Genomic DNA, 22,691 nt, shown 5'->3' with positions numbered 1-22,691 from the left:
ACTAATGGTATGTTAGCTACGTCCACTGGCAGAAGGAGAACAGTATTATTAGGGAGGATATTTTCAGAAAATTACATCAAACGGCGCCTGTAGGGTTAGAGAGTTAGCGTACTACTCTGGTCATAATCGTAAATAACTACAAATAAATAAATATACTAAATATGAATTATGAATAGGTTTCAGGAGTAACCAGGGCCCGCCGCCTCTAGACCTTGACTCACTGACCGATCAGCGAGAACCCCATACTTGATTGTTCGAAGCGCCAACAAAAAAATTCAAGGCATTCCAACACATATGGATTTTCTAGTACAAAGTTGATTACATTTCTGCTTTATTTAGGAAGAATTCTCAAACAACATGAACAGATTCACTGCATCATGGTCTCTTCTTCATCAAGTTTAAGGTTAATGTCGATGCAACCTGAAAGTCCTCTCTAAATCTGGCTGCTATTGGTGTTTCTATCCGTGATTCATCTGGTGTTTTGGTGGCAATGGCAACAACCAATTTGAATTTAATTTTTTAGGAGACATTAGTTGAAATTCGAACAATACTTGAAGATCGCAAGCTTGATGGCTCATATTCATACATACTGTAATAAAGTTGCTGATGGAATTGCTCAAGGTGCTAGAGATTGGCGTTTTTCTTGGATTTGGTGTTCTGATTTTCCTCCCTCAATTCTTCAATGGGTTGAGAAAGACTTTTACTCTCGTTGGGAGTGAGCATCATTCAATCAAAGTCAATTTTTTGGCGAATCTGACACCGAATCAACCATAGTTGATTTCCAAATTGACATTTTTTTTTTATTGTTGCCTTAAATTGATCGATCGATTAGTTATCTTTTTCTAAAAAAATATTTAAACTGACCGATCGACAGTTTGATCGGTTCATAAATGCTAATCAAATTCGATGCTTAAACCAACCAATGACCAAAGATTTTAATTTTAGTCGGTCGACTCGATTTTTTGGTCTATGATACTCATCTTTAATGTTCGTGTTAGCAAACAATAAGGATATTGTATTAGTTGTATTGAGTTCTCATATGAAAATTCTTAAGGGGACATCAAGCCCTAATTTAATATCACACATATTAGTTTTTATTTATTATTATTATTATTATTTTTTATAATATGTAGTGTGAGGGAACCGAACCTTTAACTTTAAAGTCTATAATATAAATTTTATGCTAGTTGAGTTATATCATTTTGACAAATTTAACTTTCCTTAAGTGGCAACTTTTTTCATCGAAAATATAATGCTATGAAGTTCACCCTAAACCCAAAATATACCAAGGTCCAAATCTCCATTAATACACGTGAACCTTGGTATTTTTTGTCATTTCTTCCTTCCTTTCTTTTGTAGGTGATGCGATACACATATACTAATGATAGATCCACACATCTTCTACATCAAAAGTAGAATTGAAAATTATGATCCACACATCTTCTACATCAAAAGTGGAATTGAAAATTTTGGGAAAGGATTCCACTAGTGAAAATCGCTCCCAAGATCTTGCTCAAAATCAGGCCTACTTTTGTAAATTCAAGAACAGTTCCTTTACACAAAATCTGTTGCTTTTGCTTATACTTCAAAATTAGTTCTCGCCGTCAAAAATCCAGTTCTTCAATCGATCCAATACCGTAACCATCCAAACAAAAAGTTCAACGAACTCACAGTTCATTGGCAAAATTCTACGCCATTGCATCTCTTGATCGTTTCAATTAGCGAAGGGGAAGAGATTTCAGTGAAAACCCATCGAACCCGACTCCCGTTTTGAACCCAATTCCACTTCAAACTTAGAACGTTATCAATCTGCTTCATTTCATCTTTGATTTGGATGCAAAGCGCTCTCGAAGGATTAGGACTTTCTATTCAGTGAGTTCTCATAATTCTGTTTCTGGGGTTTCGTTTTGTCATTCATTTATCTAGACATTTGCTTTGTTGTGCATTCTCTGATTCTTCGCTGCTTAGATTCTGTAACGTTTGTAATTTTTTTTTAATCTTTGTTGTTCTTCAATCGAAGTTCATGCCCTAATCTTGCTACTAATTGAATTTTCCCACACGTCGTCTCTTTGGGTGGATTAAAGAGTAAGGCAGATTCTTGAAACTACCTGCATTTTCAATATTCTACATTGCTGATTGATATTAGAGTTAATATATACTTGAATTATTTCACTTAGGTTCTTCATACTGATTCAAACGAATGGTAATGGGTTTTTCCCCCCTCTATATATAAATATTCTGATTATTTTTCTTCTCCTGCTGTTTGAAGGAATGAAGTTACCTGTCATCCAGGGACAGTGGTGTCAATTTTTTCTTTTTTTAAACTTTTATGTTCTTGTTTGTTCCCCTATGATTAGGACTACCATGCTTTGCCGTTTGAGAAGACTTTTGTGTGCTTCACATTGTGAGTTGATAGAATCAAACATGATCAATAGCTTGTGATGGGAAGTTTTCCTATCGTAGAAGGCTTCTTTGAAACGAGGCTCAATCATGGGATAAGATAGAAGAGTCGACTTGTTTTTAAGCAGCTAATTTGAATAATGTTCTCCATCTATTTTTGTGACTGTTAATTTCCCTAAGGGTGTCTGTTTCTGTTTCTCTTCTTTGTTTTGGATTTTCATTTGTTTAGGTGGGGATACATTATGCTCGAAAGTTTGTTGCTTGATGCATTTATTTATTTTTCCATATTGAAGTTATTATTGGAAAAAAGGATATTTTGTGATCGAGAAGAGGTTTCACAATTCACATGCTCCCAAATATGGACAATAATTTCCTAACAGGCTTCCCCTTTCTTTGAGAGGGAACTTGCATTTCATCGATTAGTGAAAAGATCAAAAGAGGTTGAAATACTCACTACGTAATGTAATAAGTACTACAATTTGCATAGATTAATTGAAAATTATAATTAAGAAAGAAATTCGCGAGAGTATACTACTTATAATATAATTTCTTATACAATTAACTCATTTTCTATATTAGTAATGTTGATGAATATGTTGCAGTGAATTTAGACAGCGGATCAGGGCCAGCACACAACTCTATTGAAGTTAACACTCATGCAGCTGAAGGAAATGTAATTTTGGAGCCATATGTGGGTATGGAGTTCGATTCTGAAGATGCTGCCAGAAGATTCTATGCTGAATATGCCAGGCAAATGGGGTTTGTAGTAAGAACCATGCAGCGACGTCGTTCAGGAATTGATGGAAGAACACTAGCCCGGAGGCTTGGATGTAATAAACAAGGTTTCTCTCCCAATCATAGAGGAATTTATGGATTGGATAAAAAATCACGGCCTAGTGCACGAGAGGGCTGCAAGGCAACAATTTTGGTCAAAATGGAGAAGTCTGGAAAATGGGTGGTTACACGATTTGTGAAGGATCACAATCATCCCTTAGTTGTTTGTTCCAATGGTTTCAACAGTTCGGTGAGATATTCTGATTCTCTAACTTATGCTCTTCTTCCCTTACCACTGCCAGCACAAGAACAACAAGAAATAAGAAATTGGATTTTTTATTTTGTTTTTCCTGTTTTTTATGATTATAACTTTTAGTGTGACAAGGTAACACTACAAAGTTATAAATAAATGTATTTGAAAAACTAAGTAAAGTCAGCAAAAGGATAATGCATAGCCATTGTCAAAGCTGCTGATTCTTCTGCACAAGTATAAACAAACAATTCAACACAATGTAGGTCAATCATTAATATCAATGGCTCAGAGTGTTTCCTGAGAAGGATGCTAGTTATGTAGTACTTCTTAAAACTATGGGGTCTCTCTTCCATTTGTCATTAATTAATCATTCTGTTGTATAATCTAAGAACCACATGGTTTCCTATTAAAAGGGGTTTGGTTCGAAGTTGTAGGATGAGTTCTCTCCACCAATCAACTATGTTTCATGTTTGACAAAAGAACTGTGTTGAATTAGATGCTTTGATAGGACACATGAAGTTCCTTTATTTCTTATTTTCTTATTTTTATTTTTTTTAGTCTACCATGTGGGGTGGAGATTTGAACCTTTAATCACTTGGTTGAGCATATATCTTAACTAGTTGAGCATTACTTCTTTATTTATTTCTTTAGATCTATATAGAAGTAGAACTTCTCTTGGTCCAAAATGTGTATGTAACTTTTGCCTACAATGAAAAATGTATGGTTTCTTAGAAAACATTTGAAAGAATCCTCTTTATTTAATGGAAGAGAGTGGAGAAGAGTTATAGACTGCCTTATTAATCTGTATCATAGGAAGAAGGTTGGGTGAGTTAGTCAAGTAAAGTTTTCAGATATATATTTCCCATCTGTAAAATTAAATATGTTCATATTAGTTTCAGAGTTATTTGGTCACAAGGGATGGTTGCAAAAGTAACATTTGAGTGGCTAGAGCTATTTAGCGTACTTCATGTATGGAGAGGGGTGGACTTTTGGTAAGTGATCATGAGGAGTAAGGGGAGCTCTCAAATCTTCCCCTAGATATATATCCCTTTATTTTTCATCTGTAAAAGTAAAGATGTTCATTTAAGTATTAGAGCAACTGACTTTGGCATGTAACGTTTTGTGTGGCTATAGATTTTTTTAGCATACTTCCTGTATGGAGAGGGGTGGACTTTTGGTAAGTGATCTTAGGGGGAGCTCTCAAATCTTTCCCTAGATATATATCTCTGTATTTACTATTTGTAAAAGTAAAGATGTTCACCCTCAATGTGTCCTCTTTGCTTAGCTAACGGGGAAGAAATGCAACATCTGTTTTTTGATTGTTCCTTCTCAAGTAATTGTTGGTGGAAATTATTTTCTTGCTTCGGTGCGCGATGGGTTTTTGGGAATTCAGTTCTGGACAACATTCTTCATTTGTTGGTTGGCCCTTCTCTTGCCTACAGAGCTCAGATATTATGGGAAAATGCAGTTAAAGCTTTGGTTTTTGAGATTTGGTTTGAACGTAACCAGAGAGTTTTTCATGATAAATTTATAGATTGGCCTGACAGATGGGGATCAATCCGACTACTAGCTTTTACTTGGAGTTCACAATCCAAGCATTTTGAATATTATTCTATCCAGGATATATGTCTTAATTGGAATGAGTTTTTATTCTCTATGTAATCAAGACAAGTGTTTAGTTTGTTCGTAATCTCTGAATTATTGTATCTCGTATTGGAAATGATGAGGGTGCTATGGGGTTGTCAACATAGTTGAGATGTCTGGGTGCACCTACTGATCCTCAGTTTTCAATTTTCAATTATTGTATGCTTTGGTTTGATATTTTGTTTCTTTGTATTTTGTCTCATTGTATTTGAGTTATTGCTCTTTTCATTATATCAATGAAAAGTTCCGTTTCCATTTAAGAAAAAAAAGATGTTCATTTTATATCAGACTATCAAAGGGGGATAGTTGCTGGTAAAGAAACAGAAATTAGATTGGATGCTGTTGTGGAGAAAATCATTCAGGTCGGAGTTTGATGGTTGGAGTTCAAATTGTATAGTTAAGAAAATGTTATTGAACTTAGAGAGGAGAGACATAAATCCCTATGAAAAGGGATGAGTCATTGTTAAGAAATTGAAAGGAACCTGGTGAGTTCGGGAAAAAATACCACCAGCAAAGAAAGGTATTAGAGGAAGAAGGTAAGGAACAAGGTAAGGTGTTGGTGTGGAGTGGTAATATTGAACATGATAGAAGAAGGTAGAGCAAATAGTGGATGGTTTTACATAGTTAATGGATTGACACTTGTTTTTTATTTGCATTTGAGGAAATTGGGTATTGATATTCGATGATGCTAGTCTAGATGGATAGTTGCATCGAGTGTAAAAATAGTGGTGAAAGAATGAGAGAAATTGGAAGTTATGATGCTTTATTTGGGTGGGAGGTATTTTCATGGCGTTAATGGACTAAAGGGAGGAGGTTGATTGGACCCATGAAAGGAGGTACATTGTGCGAGAATCTCTTGCCCCTGCAACTAGAGACTATTGTAAAGGAACATTGCCATCGTTTTTAGGGGTATACTTTGCCACTATTGGAGGTTCTAGTTCAAGAGTTGATTTTGGTAACTCAATTTGTCAACATTCTTAAGGAAGAGATTAAGGCCAAATCATGGGTGTTCTAATAGAGAGTGGAAACAGCCCAAAGAAAAAAGGACAAGAAACAATGCAAAAGAATCCTTAATTAGGTAGTTCTCATGTGGTATTGGCGCCCTTTGGCTTATTTTAGCCCTTCACTACCCACCCAGCAGCCACTGCATAAAGGCTGGTCACAAATGTGAGGAATGGCTGTTGTTTTGGCTATGCAGAGATGGTGTCCTTATTCATTGGCACAGAGGCTTATGATCTTATACATTTATCAGTCAGTATATTGTTTGTCAGAAAGCAAGATATTTGGCTTTGACACTCATGGGACTTCTGCTATCCCTCTGCTGATAATGTGTTGGACGTCTCAATGGATTATTGTTTCTAGTTTGGTTATCACTCTAGGCATGTGATTCTGAACTAAGCTAAGTCCTCAGTTTTCATGCCTTTTCTGCGCTACTAATTGCATTGGACAGTGTTGCCTGAATCTACTTCCATGCACTCATTTTTTCATGTTTCACAATTCAGGAAGCCATTTGTTGTAGTTTTCTAGTTATCCCACTATAAAGAAACTTACTTGAGATATGGTTTTGGAGTTCAACTTGTTGAGGTCATAAAAATTGACACATTTACTCCTTTCTAATAGTAGCCAAGGTTGCAACATTCCCGTTTGCTCTAATTCGTTTCATCTCCCTTCTTTATGCATAGTGCATACTATTTCCTGGCCAAAGAAAAAGGACCATAGATGAGATCGTTTTGAAGTGTCAAATGTGTGAATGGGCAGAGTAGAGATTGGATAAGGTGATGGGACTTCCGTTAATGAAGGATTGTCGCTGATTTGATAACATATAACATAATAATTGAACTGATTAAAGAGAATCAGTTCTCCAATTTTGTTTTTATGCTTAATTGGTGGTACAGGACCTCTCAAGAATCAAAGAGAATTATCTCCACACTTGGGGTGGCTCTCCTTTCAAAGGAAAAATAAATATAAAGATCATTTGAAACAACGTTATCAACAATCTTCTTTTGGGAGTTGGGGCCTGAAAGAAATTGGAGTTCTTTGAGATATTTGTGTTCAAAGAAGGTAGGAGAACTTTTAGGAGATTTAGTGTAAAGAATTACATCTCTTTTGGGAAGGGTGATTACTTTAGTCTCCAAATGGAACTACTCTTTGTGGACCTTTTTGTAGATGCTATTTTAGATTGGCACTGATTGGAGTGTCTTTATCCAAGTTCCTGAGGGGTCTTGCGAACTTGTCATGCTCCTTTCAATGAAAGGTGTTTCATATCCTTCTTGAAAAAGGAAACACGATAGTTGCAAGAACCAGAGCATTAAAAGACGGCGAGGAGACGAGTTTATGATATTCAGAACTTAATCCCATGTCATTAACTTTCACTTTCAGATAGAAAAATGCAACATTTATATTATTAAACTAGATTAGATCTATCTTGTGATCATTTGAGGCTTATCTGGTGTTTGCAAAATGCAAAATATGAACTGTCTATTATTGTTGAAGCAAACCGAATCTACTTCCTTTATTTATTATCTTTGAAGTTCTTGGTATATTCAATGACTCAATCTTTCATGTGAAAGTGAATCGATATCGATATTTGCAGGGCGATAAAGATAAGAAGATCGAGGAACTCAAAATGGAGTTGGAGCATCAGGAGCAACTATGCATGGCTTATAGGGAAAAGCTGTTCAATTTTATCTCTAAAGTGGAGGAAGAAACAGAAGAATTATCTTCAAAAATACAAGTGATCATTGGCAATGTAAGGCAAGTGGAATCTGGAATGCAAAAACATTATCCATGTCGACAATAGTAAATTAATATGAATATGCAGAGAATTGAAAATTTGAGTCTCAATAATTCTTCTACATAATTTAGGAATGTACAGTAGTCATTGATGTATTGAACTGAAGATGAGAGTCTTGAACTCTTATATTATACATGTTAGTTAATGAATTTCATTACTTTTGACTTATTTTCGTTACTTCATATTTCAAATGAAGATTTGAAAACTTTTTTTTTTCTTTTCCTAATCACCATTTTTTTAAAAAAAAATGTGTCTTAATAAATATGTTGAGTTAGGCTGAAGTAGGCAGCATTAATGTCTTATATCAATAGATCACTTCAATGAGTGGTGTGCATATTTCTATACATATGAGACTTTCATATAATCCTTGTATGACTATAAATACCAAGTTCTAAACCCCACAAAATCATTGCAAAAGGAAAGAAAAATGACAACTCTTTTGTATTATTATTATTCTTAATAATACAAAAGAGGATAATGAAGAAATTACCTTTTTTTTTTGGAGAATCTCCTAATATTACAAATGATAAATCCATAAACCAGATGTAAAGCCGGTTAGTGACAAAGAGATTCCATCAAACAACTAATATTGATTACTTGGAGATATGTAGCCCTGTTGTGAAACCTATCATCATTCGAGTTTTACTTATAATGGCTCTTGCTCGTGATTAGAGTGTTCCACAAGTGGATGCTAACAATGTGTTTTCTACATGGATTGCTCTGAGACAGCCTTATAGAGCAACTTATTGGTTTTCAAAGTAATAATTCTACTCCTTTTGTTTGCTAACTTTTCAAAGCTCTTTATGAGCTCAAACAAGCACCTCAACTTAGTTCTTATCTTCACTTGTTGGGATTTGTTTCATAAAAAACTGACACTTTTCTCTTGTTTCGATATCATCAAAGTGAGTCTTGTTATATTTTGGTGTATGTTGGTGATATTATAACTACCGAGAGTTCTACTAATATTATTTCCAGCATGATCAAGTCTCTGAATGCTACGTCTGTATTAAAAGACCTTGATATCCTCGTAATTTCATAGGTGTTGAAGTGTCATGTCCACCTAATAATTTTTTAATCACAATCGAAGTAAATACTTGACTTGTTGCAAAAAACTGGTATAATAGGTGTCAAGAGCATTAATATTATTTTGACTAGTGGTCCTTTGTTGTTTGCTTCACATTTTGGGATTGTTTTAGTGTATATAAAGCAGGCCAGTTCATGCATTCTTCTAAATTAGTTAATTGGCAACTAGATAAAAGAATTCTTAAGTTATTTTAAAGGTTCTATTAAGCAAGGTTACATTATGTTCCTACTTTAACTTTATGGTTATGTCGATGCAGATTGGGTATCGACTCCAAATGATTGTAAGTCCAACTTGGGTTTTTCTATATTTTTTTGTGGCAATCTCATTTCTTGGGGCTTAAAAAAACAATCTATCATATCAAGGTGAATACAAGTGCCTTGACTGAGTTGAGATAAGTATTTCATCCTTTGGTGTGATGATCTCAGCATGTTCACGTCAGTGCTAACCCAATTTTACATTCTAAAAGTAAAACATGTGGATACTTAAATCTACTTTGTACATGATGTTGTTTTGAAAAAACAAAGTACTATTTAATATCTCATGTGGTTTCTCTGTCTAAAGACCGAACTCAATGTCCATGATTCTATGGTCATTGGATTAAAATGGCACGTGAGAAGTACGTGATCTGTCTCTTTCATTTATGTTATTTTGTTATTTGATTGATGTAATCTTTTACTTTTGATGTATTGTTCGTTGTGTAGCAACTTTTATACTTTACGCTTTTGGCTTTTTTCGTTAATTTGATATAACACAAATCATTACAGCAACAATTACAAACTTGGTCAAACATCTATCTATTGATAAAGATTATCAACTTGTTTGGCGAGACAATCCATCTAATCCTCCAACATTTATCTATCCCGAGCACTCCTAAACCTTAATAAAGCAAACGACGGTTAACGATTGTCTCATGAGACTAGTAGCTAATTACAAGACTCATTAGCAAAAGCAAAACGTCGAGACTGAAGAACAGCGGCCTCTTTAGAAACCAATGCTTTGATGAACAATGTCTTCACTTCCCAAGCCGAATATGGAAACTCCCTTCTTCTAGCATACGAATTCAACAATGCTACAGTTGCTTCCTTCACTACTCTACCGAACGCCTCCTCTTCTTCATCCGCCGCCGCCACCGTTGCAGCCGCCGCTTCCATTAACGTCATCTCAGATCCGTACCGTTCATGAGCTCTCGATCCGAAAATCTTCGCAACCGTCGCCGATTCCGGCGCCATCCGCGGCCAAGCCTCTCTCCCGCTACTCCAGAACCTGGACGCCTCAAACATACGATGGATCTCAATCCATCCGATTGATTACGGAAAAAGAAAAAAAAAGCCTAATGAAAATGTCAATGCGTCGAGGTGTTTGTGAAAATGTCAAGGAGGAAATCTGAATCGATTGTGAGTTTTCGAGAGGATTTCGACCTAATTTTGCAGCGTGGTTGAAGAATTAGTTTGTTTAAATGTATGTTTTTAATGAAAGGAAATGGAGATCTTACTGTGCAGTGCATCTTCCTCTGGTTCTTGAGAAGAGAAATCCAGGGCGGCGCGTTGATCCTGCTTCTGCGGCGACGGCGACGGCACCGGCGAAACAGAGGAGGAGGAGGAGAAGATTGAATAGGCGAGAAGAATCCATAGTCTTTTAGTCTCCAATTTGGGGGAAGAATTTCTCTAGATTTCTTCAAGAAAGTTTCAAAACCTTCATGTCCCGCTTTTGGGTTTTGGAAAAAGGTGGGGGATGGAACCTTTTTAGGTTAGTTATTATTAGGCTTAAAAACATTTTTTTGTCCTTGAACTTAATAATGATCCAGTCGCTATATTTTCAATTTTGTAATAATTTAGTTTCTGAATTTTAATGTGTAACAACTTAATCCTTGTACTTTTAAATTTACAATAACTTAGTCCCTATCATAAACAAATTTATCAAAATTAGATGTCAATTTTTTAATTATTTTATGATGTAGACTTTGTATTTTATAAAAATATTGAGTCTCTAATTAGTTTATTGGTTTAGTTATGCAAGAAACCTTATTAAATCTTAACTCTATTTTCTACCGTAGGGACTAAACTATTATAAATATTAAACTACAAGGACTAAATTGTTAAATAGTAAAGTTCAGGGACTAAATTGTTACAAAATTAAAAGCTTAGGAACTAAAACATTACAAACCAAAGTTAAGAGACTAAATTATTACTTTTATGAAAGTTTAGGGACTAAAAGTGATTTTTAACCTTATTATTATTATTACTATTTTTGTACAAAAAGGGTGGTATCATCGATGGTTCATCTTTCCTTTCTTCTTCTTGTTTATTTCCCCCTATGTCTTTAGTGGTTGAATCTTGTGCAAGGGAGGTGGTGAACATGCTAAACAATTGCTTGAAAGATTTTTAGTGAGGTAAAAGATGCAGTTGTCGAGATTAGAGATTTGACGAGTCGGTTAGATCCTATATCCTCATCGTTTTGTCGCTTTGCTCACTGTTTATGTAATGGCCTCAATGTTTTCATATATACAATTAACATAAGTTGAGATCATTGCTCAAAAAACATAATTTCTTAAACATTAAACCTCATGTTTTTCTATTAAAATCATGTATTACCAATGTAAATAAAGCTGAAACTAAAATTTAGCAGCGGAAATCATAAAATAACAACATAGTTTTAAGCATCATGTAAACATAAAATAGATATGTGGTTCTAAAATAATGAAATTAAAATTAAGGCAAGATGTCTCATGGCTCCTCCTCTTCAATGCCAAGATCATCCTCGACGATCTCATCATCATCTACATGACTACTTGAAAAAAAGTAAAATCACGAGAGGTAGTATAAAACTATTCTATAAGTGCTTCCCATCATAAGGAATCTTCATGCTCAATCACACATATCACATTTGATTGCATAACCTATCCTAACATATAGATCAGGAGACAACCTAACTGAACTTATTTGCACTTGCTTGCATATCTTTGTATACATATTCATATCCTTTCTTTGACATCATGCTATGTGTTGGGATTATAAAAGAAATGGTTGATGGGGTTATTGCACGCAATCATGCGTTGGACATGCTTAAACGCTATGCGTTTATGCCCATGCGTCAGAGGTCATGCGTTGGAATGAAAATGTGTTAATCTAGTATGCAATGACCATGCGTTTCCTATCACAAGTTTTCTTGCCTTCTCGACAAGTATAACGAAAACGCAAGTTTCTCGGGTAATCCGAGGTCAACACACAGGACTTATCACTCAATAATGCTTGTGAAGTAATGCGTTTGAGGCGATGAATAAAAGTAAAAAGAAGAAGTTTAATGGATATATACACTACTTCCTACTCCTAACTAAACAGATAGAGCAATAGGAGATTTGCGATGAGAATTGGTAGAGACACAACAACCGTTAATGCATAGTAATGTTTATTATCTTAAATTGCTCAAGTAATCCCAGCTCGTCGCACTAACGCATCGCACACCTCCGATGGTCAACCGCATGACTATATCTCTATAGTGCATGGTTGCGTTGAGCATAAGATTGTGCCTATCTCTAGCGACAAATATACTTTGCTTTAGTGCGTTCCATCTCTTACCTTCTCAGGCAGTTAAACGTGGCTAATTAACTTATAGACAAGCATTGCAACAACCCATAGACAAGCTTGCTATAGCCTTTCACAAAGTAAAGAGGATTAACTCACTATACTCGACAACGCACACCTCTCGGTGGGTTACTACATACATCCTATCTCTAGGCTACACGATTAAGTATTCGATCGCCTTTGATAAATAAACGATGAAGGTAAATGATGAATAAAGATAAAGGATGACTGAAGAAGATGGCATTGAAAGAATCAAGATATGCATTGATTACAAAATTCTTAATATCTTAAGCTAAAATGTAATACAATACAGAGGTTAGAGGAGAAATGAAAGACTCTGCGTCAAGGCTGCCGGTGGTGCCATAGATGAATGGTGGAGATATCTCTCTCGAGCTCTATCTTCGACGAAAGCTTCGATCGTCACTCGGTCTGGTTGGTAGAGATGAAGAATTCTCACTGAAAATCTCATTCATGCTCTCATCTGTGATCACAAACCTTTATCTTGAGGTGGATGCTTTGAAATGAAGGTCCAAGGGGCTATTTATAGAGTTTAAATGTCGACAGCTATCATGATTGCGTTATGTCTCACTGTTGCCTTTGTCGCCGTATCGGCAATGTCACATCATCTTATCTTGTTGATACTCCCAAGGTATGCATCCGAGCTTGATTCAACTAAAGTATCAATGTGTTCTACCCATCTTGCGATCGTCCTTCTATTATGGTTGTCACTCCATGGCCGCAATCTCCAATTGATCATCGCAACTTTCATGCGATGGGCGCATTCGATCACTGCAACTTCCATGTGATGGACGCATGCGATCACCCCATGTATTCATTTATGCGATAGCTCGGTTTTCAGCACATGCGTTTGTCTTTGCGGTCGTCTGGCATCAGCGTATGTGTTTGTCTGCGATTGCTTATTTCCAACGCATGCGTTTGATTCCTGTGATAGCTACAAAAATAGACACTTTGGCATGGAGTAATGCATAATATTGGGGTCAATGAGGATTTAGGTGCTAATCGATGCAAAACTCAATTTTTTGCAAATTCTAAGTATTATCACCACATTTTTCTACTTATTAGCCCTCATAATTCTAAATAAAAGGCTTATAATAACTGGCATTTCTGCCAGTTATAACTATGCAGAAAATACCCCATACCATAATCGTCAATTCCACATGTAATATTTACAAGGTAATTGTCCCTTATAAATACCATTAACATGAACTAATTTTGTTTCCTAGGCACAGCCATATAGTAGAAACCATACTTATTATATCATGCACCTTGTTGCATAATAGGGGTGTTCAAATGACCCGACAACCTAAACAACCCGGACTCCCAACCCAAATTATAAGGGTTGGATTGCATAATAGAGTTGGGTTGGGTTGGAACTTATAAATATTATACCTTATATATATTTTTATGATGTTTGTATGAAGTTTGTAATAGATATCTTAGATTTTGATATTTAACATTTATGTTTTATGAAATTTTAATTATTAGTATGTGATGTACACAAATTTAAGTATTTTAAGTTAATAAAAAAGATAATAAAAAATAAAAAAAAATAAAAAAAATAACTCGACAACCAACCTAATCTAACTCGAATTTTAAGGGCATGGATTGAGGACCTTGTTCGAGTCATTCGGGTTGCCAACCCAACCCCTACTGCATAACATAAGTGCTTAAGTTAGATATTTCATACATAATATATTCTTACTTAATTCCATGATACATAAGACTGTTTACTAAACTTCAATGCAATATAACACACAATTATGACATGCTTGGGATTTAGAATTCAGATTTGGTCTCTAATGGATCTGACCATCCCCTGCGACCTGACTACTATTGTCCTGGGTGTGTTATGCCCTAGTTTATTTTTTGTGTACTTTGTATTTTGACTATATTGTACACCCCACTAACTTTAGATCAAGTGGGAGATTGTTAGGGTTGATGCCTTAAATCTCGTAGGGTCCTATAGTTTGTAAAAATTGTTGAACAAACTATTTATGTATTTAATAAAATATTTGATATTTTATTCATTGTCTATAAAATATTTGATGTTTTAGTTGCATTAACCACAAACCAATAAACTGACATCTAAGGTTATCTTTGTAACTTAAACATATATGTGGAAACATATAGGTGGATCATGTTTAAGTGATAACCTAAATGGTCTGTAGTAGATGGATAAGGTTGGGACCTTATCCTGGTGACACTATGAGTATGACCCGCTTTGTAGATGTTACAATTGTTGTAAAGTGATACAAATGACTTGATCTTGATCATTTATGTATTAGACATACGAGCAGGGATATTTTATACAAAGGAGTTTGTATAAGACCGGACCATGAAATGTTTAGTCTCATTATATAACACCATTCATAATAGAGACTTGCATTTCACCAGGATGACTGTAGGTAACATGACCTAATTCCTGAGTGAGTTGTGAACTCCTACCTATGAGGGGGGTTCTTTGATTTGTATGGGTAAGAATGGTCAGATCGCTGACTCAACAAGTCTATCATTTTAGAGATTCATCTGATTGGGGAGCTGGTAAGACAACTACACAAGATAAAATTCATTCCTTCCCTAAGGCTGGGGTAAGTAGATAAATTACACCCTCTTCTGGCCTGAGAGGGGTTTAGTCATAGTAGGACTATGGTATATTGTTCATTAGATGGATCAGTGGTACTTAAAGAGTTAGATGTAACTACTAGGGTAAAACGGTAATTTGGCCTAACTGTACTTGCAAGCAATTTGTGAAGGGTCATCATACTGTTGATTGGTTATATCCAATGAACACAGAAATATATCTGTAGTGCGAAGAGTGCCCGACAGTTAACGAATGATGAATAATGTAATTAAAGAGTTTAATAATTATTAATGTACTATTGGAGCTTCAAGCTACAGGTCCATGGGGTCCCCTTGGTAGCTCAATAGGATTTAGTTGAGAATCAGTTTTTGGATTAATTTGAATTGTTCAAATTGTTCAAATTAATATAGGGATTAATTATATATGATATAATTAAGTTGTTTCAATTATATGTGATATATTTGTCATAATGTATTTGATATTTTATAGCTTAATGGGAGGAATTAAATATTTGAATGAGATTCAAATATATTTACTATGAATTGGTTTCATAGTTGTTAAATTAATATAAATATGATTTATATTAAATGTCACATAATAGAGAAAAGAAACTATAGTTTATATTGTATGTGATACAATATTAAAACTATAGGTTATATGTTATATTTGATATAACATATAATTATATATATATATATATATATAATATATATATTAATATATATATATATAATATATATATATATATATATATATGATGTATGTATGTTATGTAATATATATGCTATGTATATGTATAACATGATAAGTTAGTTATCATATTTATATTTATATTATTATTATTATTATTTTGATAATAAGGAAGAGAGTTACCCATCTTTTCTCTCCACCCACATTAGTGGGGTGGTTATTCTATTTGGCAAAAGAGTATAAAAAGAAAATTGTTCGTGAGAAAAAACGCGAAGGAAATTACAAGCAATACGATATGCATTTAAATCTAAATTCCAAATTTGGCCCCTAATGGCCTTGACATGCTTTTTAAGAGTGAAAGTTGTCCCCCAAACCAACACGAGTCTTTCCAGGATGTTTTGTCCCCACTCATATGCATCCTAGGAAAATTTTCAGGATGTCACCCAACATAGGGTTGATACAAGTAGCCATCGAAAATGAAGGTGCACTTTATTGGTATAGGTAGTAACTTTCAATTATTTTAAGCCTTTCTTAGCCATACTTTCATATCCTCAAAATCCTCTCATTCAGATGTGATATCGGTTTATTCATGTACCCTTCCTACACTCGGGTCGTTACATTTATTGATGTTTTTTACATGCCAAGAAAATATTTTTATTGACGGTTTTTAAGCATCAACTATACACTTTCATTGACCTTTTCTGCCCGTCAACTATATCAATTTGAAAAAAATAAATAAAAAATATCGAGGGTCATTGGGACCCTTTGTATGCAACCTGTAATCGATCCTAAAACAAGCTTTTAATATGAAATTTTCATTTACACTCATTGTACCTAACCTTTAATTTATACACAAACAAGAAGATACACCAAATCACTTACCTAAAGTTTGTAGCACAACTACAAACCAACAACTTCAAACAACTCTTGCAAAACAACAACTTTACACAACTGCACTTAACTTCTGCAAATGCAACTACTTTACATAACTTCTGCAAACTACCAACTATACACCCAACTTTTCAAACACACATGACTATGTTATTTGAACAAGACAAATTACAAAGTGTATCATTCTTCCTAATGCCAACAATTACAAAACCAGGTTAACAACTACACAACTACTTCAACACCAATATCTACATAGATATCTTGCAATCCATCAATTATACACAATGCCAAATTTTCAATAACACATATCTAAATTCATATCATTATAAAATCTCATTGAAACAAGTAACATATTTAATAAACTTACTGTCCAACAAATCAACCAAATAATTTTTATTAATCAACCAGTAAAACAATGTTTTACAAACAATCAATATCTAAAATATGATCATATAATACCTAATCCTACCAAAATTGACATCGTATTTCATATCATATTCCATATATACTAAACCATTGAGGTATATATAACAAAAATCTATCAAATGTAGCGTCCTATAAAGTCACAATACTCAACTCTTACCGTCTAATTCCAATCTACTATAAGGTGTTTATCTCGTTAACTGCAAATAAACAAGTAAATTAATTTATTGAAGAAATTATACTAAGTGTAAATATTATAGTTAAAGAAGATAATCTAAGACAATGCATACCACGTCTTTAATTATTTCGCTATTGTGTTTTACCATGTCGCGCATGAACTTCATAATAGTACCCACATTCCATACTACTTGATTGTGAAGCACACTATATGTACACATATATTTCAACCCACGTTATAAGAAAACAAATATTTTAATCAAACATATATTATCATTTAATCAAAATTGAAATGCTACCTTAATAGGGACCTAAGTAAGAGGTCGAGGTCTCAAATTTGTTCGAGTATAAAACAATTTTATGGCCTTAAAAAAAAACAAACACACAAGATATCAGAATGTTTACATAATATACATAATGTGAAATAACTATTAAATACTTACGTATTGACCATAGTCTTCACCTTTAATTTTAAATGAGGATGGTCATACCACTTCTAAAGTTAACAACATAATACACTTAACCCATCTCTAAATATATAAGTGACTACCATAACTGCAGGATAGTCATTCCACTCCTAAAGTTACCAATAGAATACAATTTACCCACCCTTAAACATATAAAAGCATATATAATTAAATTTCAATGGTAGATTTAACGAGATCGAAATATATTACACAGTACGTAGAATTAACGTTTTATAAGAAAGAAAATTATCTAAGTGACTACCATAATTGCAGGATAGTCATTCCATAGCTAAATTAATCAACCTATATAAGTCATTCCTAAAAAAAGTGAAGTATATAAGTGACTACCATAACTGCGATAGTCATTCCGTAGTTAAATTAACCAACATATATAAGCCATTCCTAAAAAACAAATCATATAAGTGACTACCATAACTAGAAGATAGTCGATCCATAGATAAATTAATGAACATATAGTCATTCCTGAAAAAGCAAACCTATGTGACAACCCACATTATACTAATATAAGGAAGTTAAATAAAATTGGGGGGAGGGAGTCACCCTTAACTTAAATTAAACTTATGACAAAACATCTAAGTGAATAATTTGAATCTTATATATTAATTTATGTAAAAACTTTATCCTTAATTTTTTGAAGGCATTTGTTTTAGAAATATACTATAGGATATAGGGGTCAATAGGTAATTTTTTTGGGCATTGGACATCGATTCTTGCGACTTCTTTAATTTAAAGCCCATCATATCATATTTTACCAATATCATAACAAGTACTCGAGGATATTGTGTACCTCAATCTTGCTTCTTTAGAAATTCATATTTTATCCAATAAAATATCATTTTAGTCATTGTATTTTGAATTTTGTTACATTTTAATTAGTTCTTTTACTTTCATTAATTCTCAAATTAAGTTCATGTGTTTTCAGTTTGTTCATTACTTTGTTAAAGAAAACAAAACTCTATTAGTATGTTCATTATAAATTTTAAACATATATCCATAGTTTAATTAAAAAAAAAAAAAAACAAATCAGAAATCTAATTCAATCTCTTGCAAAGTAACATTAGAAACTAAGAATCCAACAACAAACACAACAAAAATTCCGCAAAACAACTCATACGCCACATATCGAAATTGGTTTAAAAATTTACAAATTGGGTCAAATTAAGCGTCACGACAAGTCATGGTGGCAATTGAGCGTCACTGGTAGCAGGCAAAAACCGTCATTTTGGGCAAGAGTTGATGTCATGGAAGCAGTCAATCGACAGTAGGCCGGTTTCACTAGCAGTCGATAGTCATGACAAGATTTGGGCGTCGATCTTCACGGCAGCGAGATCTAGGTTCAATCTTCAAGGTGACAAGATTTAGGCATCGATCTTCATGACAGTAGTTGATGGGATGGGTTTCGCGCAATCGATTTGGAGGTCTAGGTATCGGTAAGCCCAAAACGACGTACATGTTTTGGGGGTTTAAGCGTTGATCTTCAAGCAAGATTTGGGGGTTTCCGTCACGTAGGGTGTTTCTTCACACAAAATAATGATCAGATTTGGAGGTTTAGGTATTAGTAAGGAAGCCAAAATGATGTCATTTAATTTCAATAATTGGGCTTTTCCTTGATGGTCATTGCCCATCAACGAATGATATTTTCTTGAAGGGCATTGCCCATCGAGAAAGAACACATTCGTGCGCCAAAGATCTAAATCCTACACGAATTTAATATTTGTTTTTACGGTTAGATTCGTTGATGGTTTGGCTCGTCAAATAACGTTTTTTTCTTGATAGCCTTTACCCATCAAGAAATAAGCTTGCTTGATGGGTTTTGCCTATCAAAAAATTCAAAAACCAAAAATCACTTCTTTTTTTCTTTTCTTTTTTTTTTCTTTTTAAAACTTACATATTTTATATCAAGAAATATATTTTTCTTGACGTGCATATACGTCAAGTTAAATATCAAAGTTTATTATGTTGAGAAAAGTATTTTCTTGATGGTATTTTACCATGACCATCAAGAAAACAAAAAATCTATATGTCAAGAAAGGTCAAATTTATAGTAGTGCGATCATGGTTTCAATTAATTTTCAACAAATTAAATTTTAGTTTCCTAAAGAAAGCTCATTAGCTAGCCAAGTAATTAGCTAACCTACAATACATATTACTTATCATAGTTATCATTACTAATAAAATTATTACATAAATCTCATAACCGAATCCTTTCAATGATCTTATTAGCCTCTGGCCTATACCTACAAATACATGAAAATTATTTGTAGATATTAAGATTAATGAAAGAAATTGAAAACTCGAGTAATAGTGTTTTTACCAAAATTTAGCCCTATGCAAAATAAATTATAAAAATTAATTTTAATACCTTAAACATACTTTTTGGCTAATTTCAGGCTACTGACACGATTTTAAAGTTTCATAGCGAACACATTTTAATTTTGATATTAATCAAGCTAAAACTAGAAATATTGCAGAAACCGACAAAACAAAATTTTATATAGGTTTTAGGGAATGTTTTGAATCATTTTTCATTTTGATTAGAAAAATACATAGGTTTGTTAAGAACAATCCCTAAAGAAAATTGAATGTTAGAAAAAATTGTTCTTACCGTTAGATGTATTTTTCGTCTCTACCGTAAGGATAGATGGAGAAAACTTAAATATCTAAAGAGCTTGAAATAATGCTGGAATATATTAGAAAAGAGGGTATGAACATATTTGGGATCTATGAAATTTAATAGGAAAAGAATCACTATAAAAGTAGATTGAAAAAAGATCGTTTCTTACCGATTTGATGCTAATGTTGAACGATCTCGTGAGATCCAAGAACACCAATTGAAAAAACTTTTAAAACTCATTATTCTCCCTAAGAAGTATGATTTACAGCATTAGGATGGGGCTAGAGAAGAAATTTTCAGATTTCTTTAGTCTATCTTGAAGGATAAATAAAAAATCACCTAAATAACTTAAGAGACAAGGTTTTTGGAAAGTGATCAAGCTTTTATTCTCTCTCCTCCATGCATGCACGACCATGTAGTCTTCTAATGACATTTTTAGCTCCTCAATTCACCCATCTAAAATCTTATTTAGCCCAGGATGGAAGCTCAAAAGATTGGTTGATGCTAACTTAAGTTTTTTTACTAAGATTCTTCTTATTTTCTATGTACTATCTTTAACCAAGCATCAATGAATGAGTTTAAACTCTTATATTTTTAAATGTCTAATTTTCTTGTTTTACATTCTCAATAATTTAATTAAAAGTTTATGACAAAAATTATAAATAACAAGACCATACATCCACATAATTAATATCACATTCTTACGAAGTTAACTAATCTTCTGCTCATACTTATTCTCCCCTTCATTCAAATAACTAAACACTATTACAAAATCTACATTACTTGACACTTATAGTTTTTAATTACTTGACACTTATAGTTTTTAATTGCTTGACGTTTATGTGGAAAAAAACGTCGAGTAATATGATTTTGGACAAAAAAATGTCAAGTAAAAGGGTTAAAAAAGCGGAGATTGATGGAATATTTCGGATATTTTCACGTAAACCTTTACTTGACACGATTTTCGTGTCAAGTTATATAAGGTCTTACTTGACATTTTTTTTCGTGTCAAGTAAAAAGGTTAAAAAAACGGAGATTGACAAAATATTTCGGATATTTCATAGGCCTCCAATTATGTGCCGCTCATCGTCTACTTCTACTAAGCGATCGTGTAGCCGAGCTAAGCAATTGTGTAACATTTGATAGGCGATCATATAGTATTTGATAGGAAATCATATAGAACCTGGTAAATGATCGTGTAGTTCCAGGTAAGCGATCATGGGTGTTTGTGGGCAATCGTCTAGTGTTACTCAGCGATCGTGTAGCTTTTGGTAGGCGATCGTATAGCATTTGGTAGGCGATCGTATAGAAAACTGGTAAGCGATCGTGTAATGTTTTGTAAGCGATCGTGTAGTTCCGAGTAAACGATTGTGGGGTGTTTGTGGGCGATCATCTAGTGTTACTCAACGATCGTGTAGTAGAGCTCAGCGATCATGTAGCTTTTGGTAGGCGATCGTATAGAAACTGGTAAGCGATCGTGTAATGTTTTGTAAGCGATCGTGTAGTTTCGGGTAAGCGATCGCGGGGTGTTTGTGGGTGATCCTCTAGTGTTACTTAGCGATTGTACAGCAGAGTTAAGCGATCGTATAGACACTTTATTTTTTACTCAGTGATCGTGTAGAGACTTTATTTTTCATTTCCCTCTCAAATTAAAAACTCTCTCTCCTCCTTTACTTTACTCAACGATCGTGTAGAGACTTTATTTTTTGTTTCCCTCCCTTTCTCATTTTCATTTCCCTCTCAAATTAAAAACTATTTCTTTCCTCCTTCACCATCTCACACACGACCTTCCCCTTCCCCCCATTTTTTTCTTTTTTCCAGGTGTCTGAGAGCCCTAGCCGTCGTCAACCTTTATTCTCCCCTCGCCTCCGTTCGCGCCGTTGTTATTGAGTTTTTCATTCCGTTGTCTGCTCAGCCGTGCCAACCCTTTCCCTCGTCGTCTGCTCAGCTTCGCCAGTCGCCAGTTATGCATGTCGTTCGCGAGTCTTCAGCCCTGCCAAGATTTGTAGCCAAATGCCCCCAACCGCTTCCGTCGCTTCAGCCGCGCCCGGTTCTATAGCCGAACGCTTCCGTCACTTTCATCGGTCCCCAATCGGAACGCCCCCAAACGATTCGGTCCCTTCTGTCCCCAACTATAAGTACACTACAAATATATTTCGTCGCTTCAGGTTGGATTCTCCCAACCGCTCAGATCTGTAGCCAAGTACACTAGTGAACGCCCTCAACGCACCCATTATGTTTGGGTCATAGATTCAGGTTGTAGCAGAGTTTGAAGA

General features: G+C 34.3%; 2 protein-coding genes across 2 annotated transcripts; one reads left to right on the top strand and one right to left on the bottom strand.

Moving 5' to 3' along the window:
- Positions 1-1,331: 1,331 nt before the first annotated feature.
- LOC120086995 (protein FAR1-RELATED SEQUENCE 5) lies at positions 1,332-8,019 on the top strand. The gene is made up of 3 exons (XM_039043838.1): positions 1,332-1,872; positions 3,003-3,424; positions 7,665-8,019. Coding segments are annotated over exons 1-3 (630 nt in total). The 5' UTR covers positions 1,332-1,871; the 3' UTR covers positions 7,872-8,019.
- Positions 8,020-9,642: 1,623 nt separating this feature from the next.
- On the bottom strand, positions 9,643-10,696 carry LOC120086555. The gene is made up of 2 exons (XM_039043264.1): positions 10,442-10,696; positions 9,643-10,212 (listed from the first exon to the last, which is right to left on the bottom strand). The coding sequence occupies exons 1-2, from the start codon at positions 10,576-10,578 to the stop codon at positions 9,873-9,875; spliced, it is 477 nt and encodes a 158-aa protein (XP_038899192.1). The 5' UTR covers positions 10,579-10,696; the 3' UTR covers positions 9,643-9,872.
- Between the last annotated feature and the right edge of the window lie 11,995 nt (positions 10,697-22,691).

Source organism: Benincasa hispida, chromosome 9, assembly GCF_009727055.1.
Source record: "Benincasa hispida cultivar B227 chromosome 9, ASM972705v1, whole genome shotgun sequence".
NCBI lineage: Eukaryota > Viridiplantae > Streptophyta > Magnoliopsida > Cucurbitales > Cucurbitaceae > Benincasa > Benincasa hispida.
Note: the sequence above shows the minus strand (reverse complement) of the source record. Positions and strands in the feature narration are given on the sequence as shown.

Excerpts from the sequence above, each read along its gene's own strand:
- LOC120086995 (XM_039043838.1), top strand. Across the intron at positions 3,425-7,664 it reads CCAATGGTTTCAACAGTTCG|GGCGATAAAGATAAGAAGAT; the intron begins GTGAGATATTCT and ends CGATATTTGCAG.
- LOC120086555 (XM_039043264.1), bottom strand. The coding sequence starts at position 10,578 with ATGGATTCTTCTCGCCTATTCAATCTTCTCCTCCTCCTCCTCTGTTTC. Across the intron at positions 10,213-10,441 it reads AGAGGAAGATGCACTGCACA|GTTCTGGAGTAGCGGGAGAG; the intron begins GTAAGATCTCCA and ends TGAGGCGTCCAG.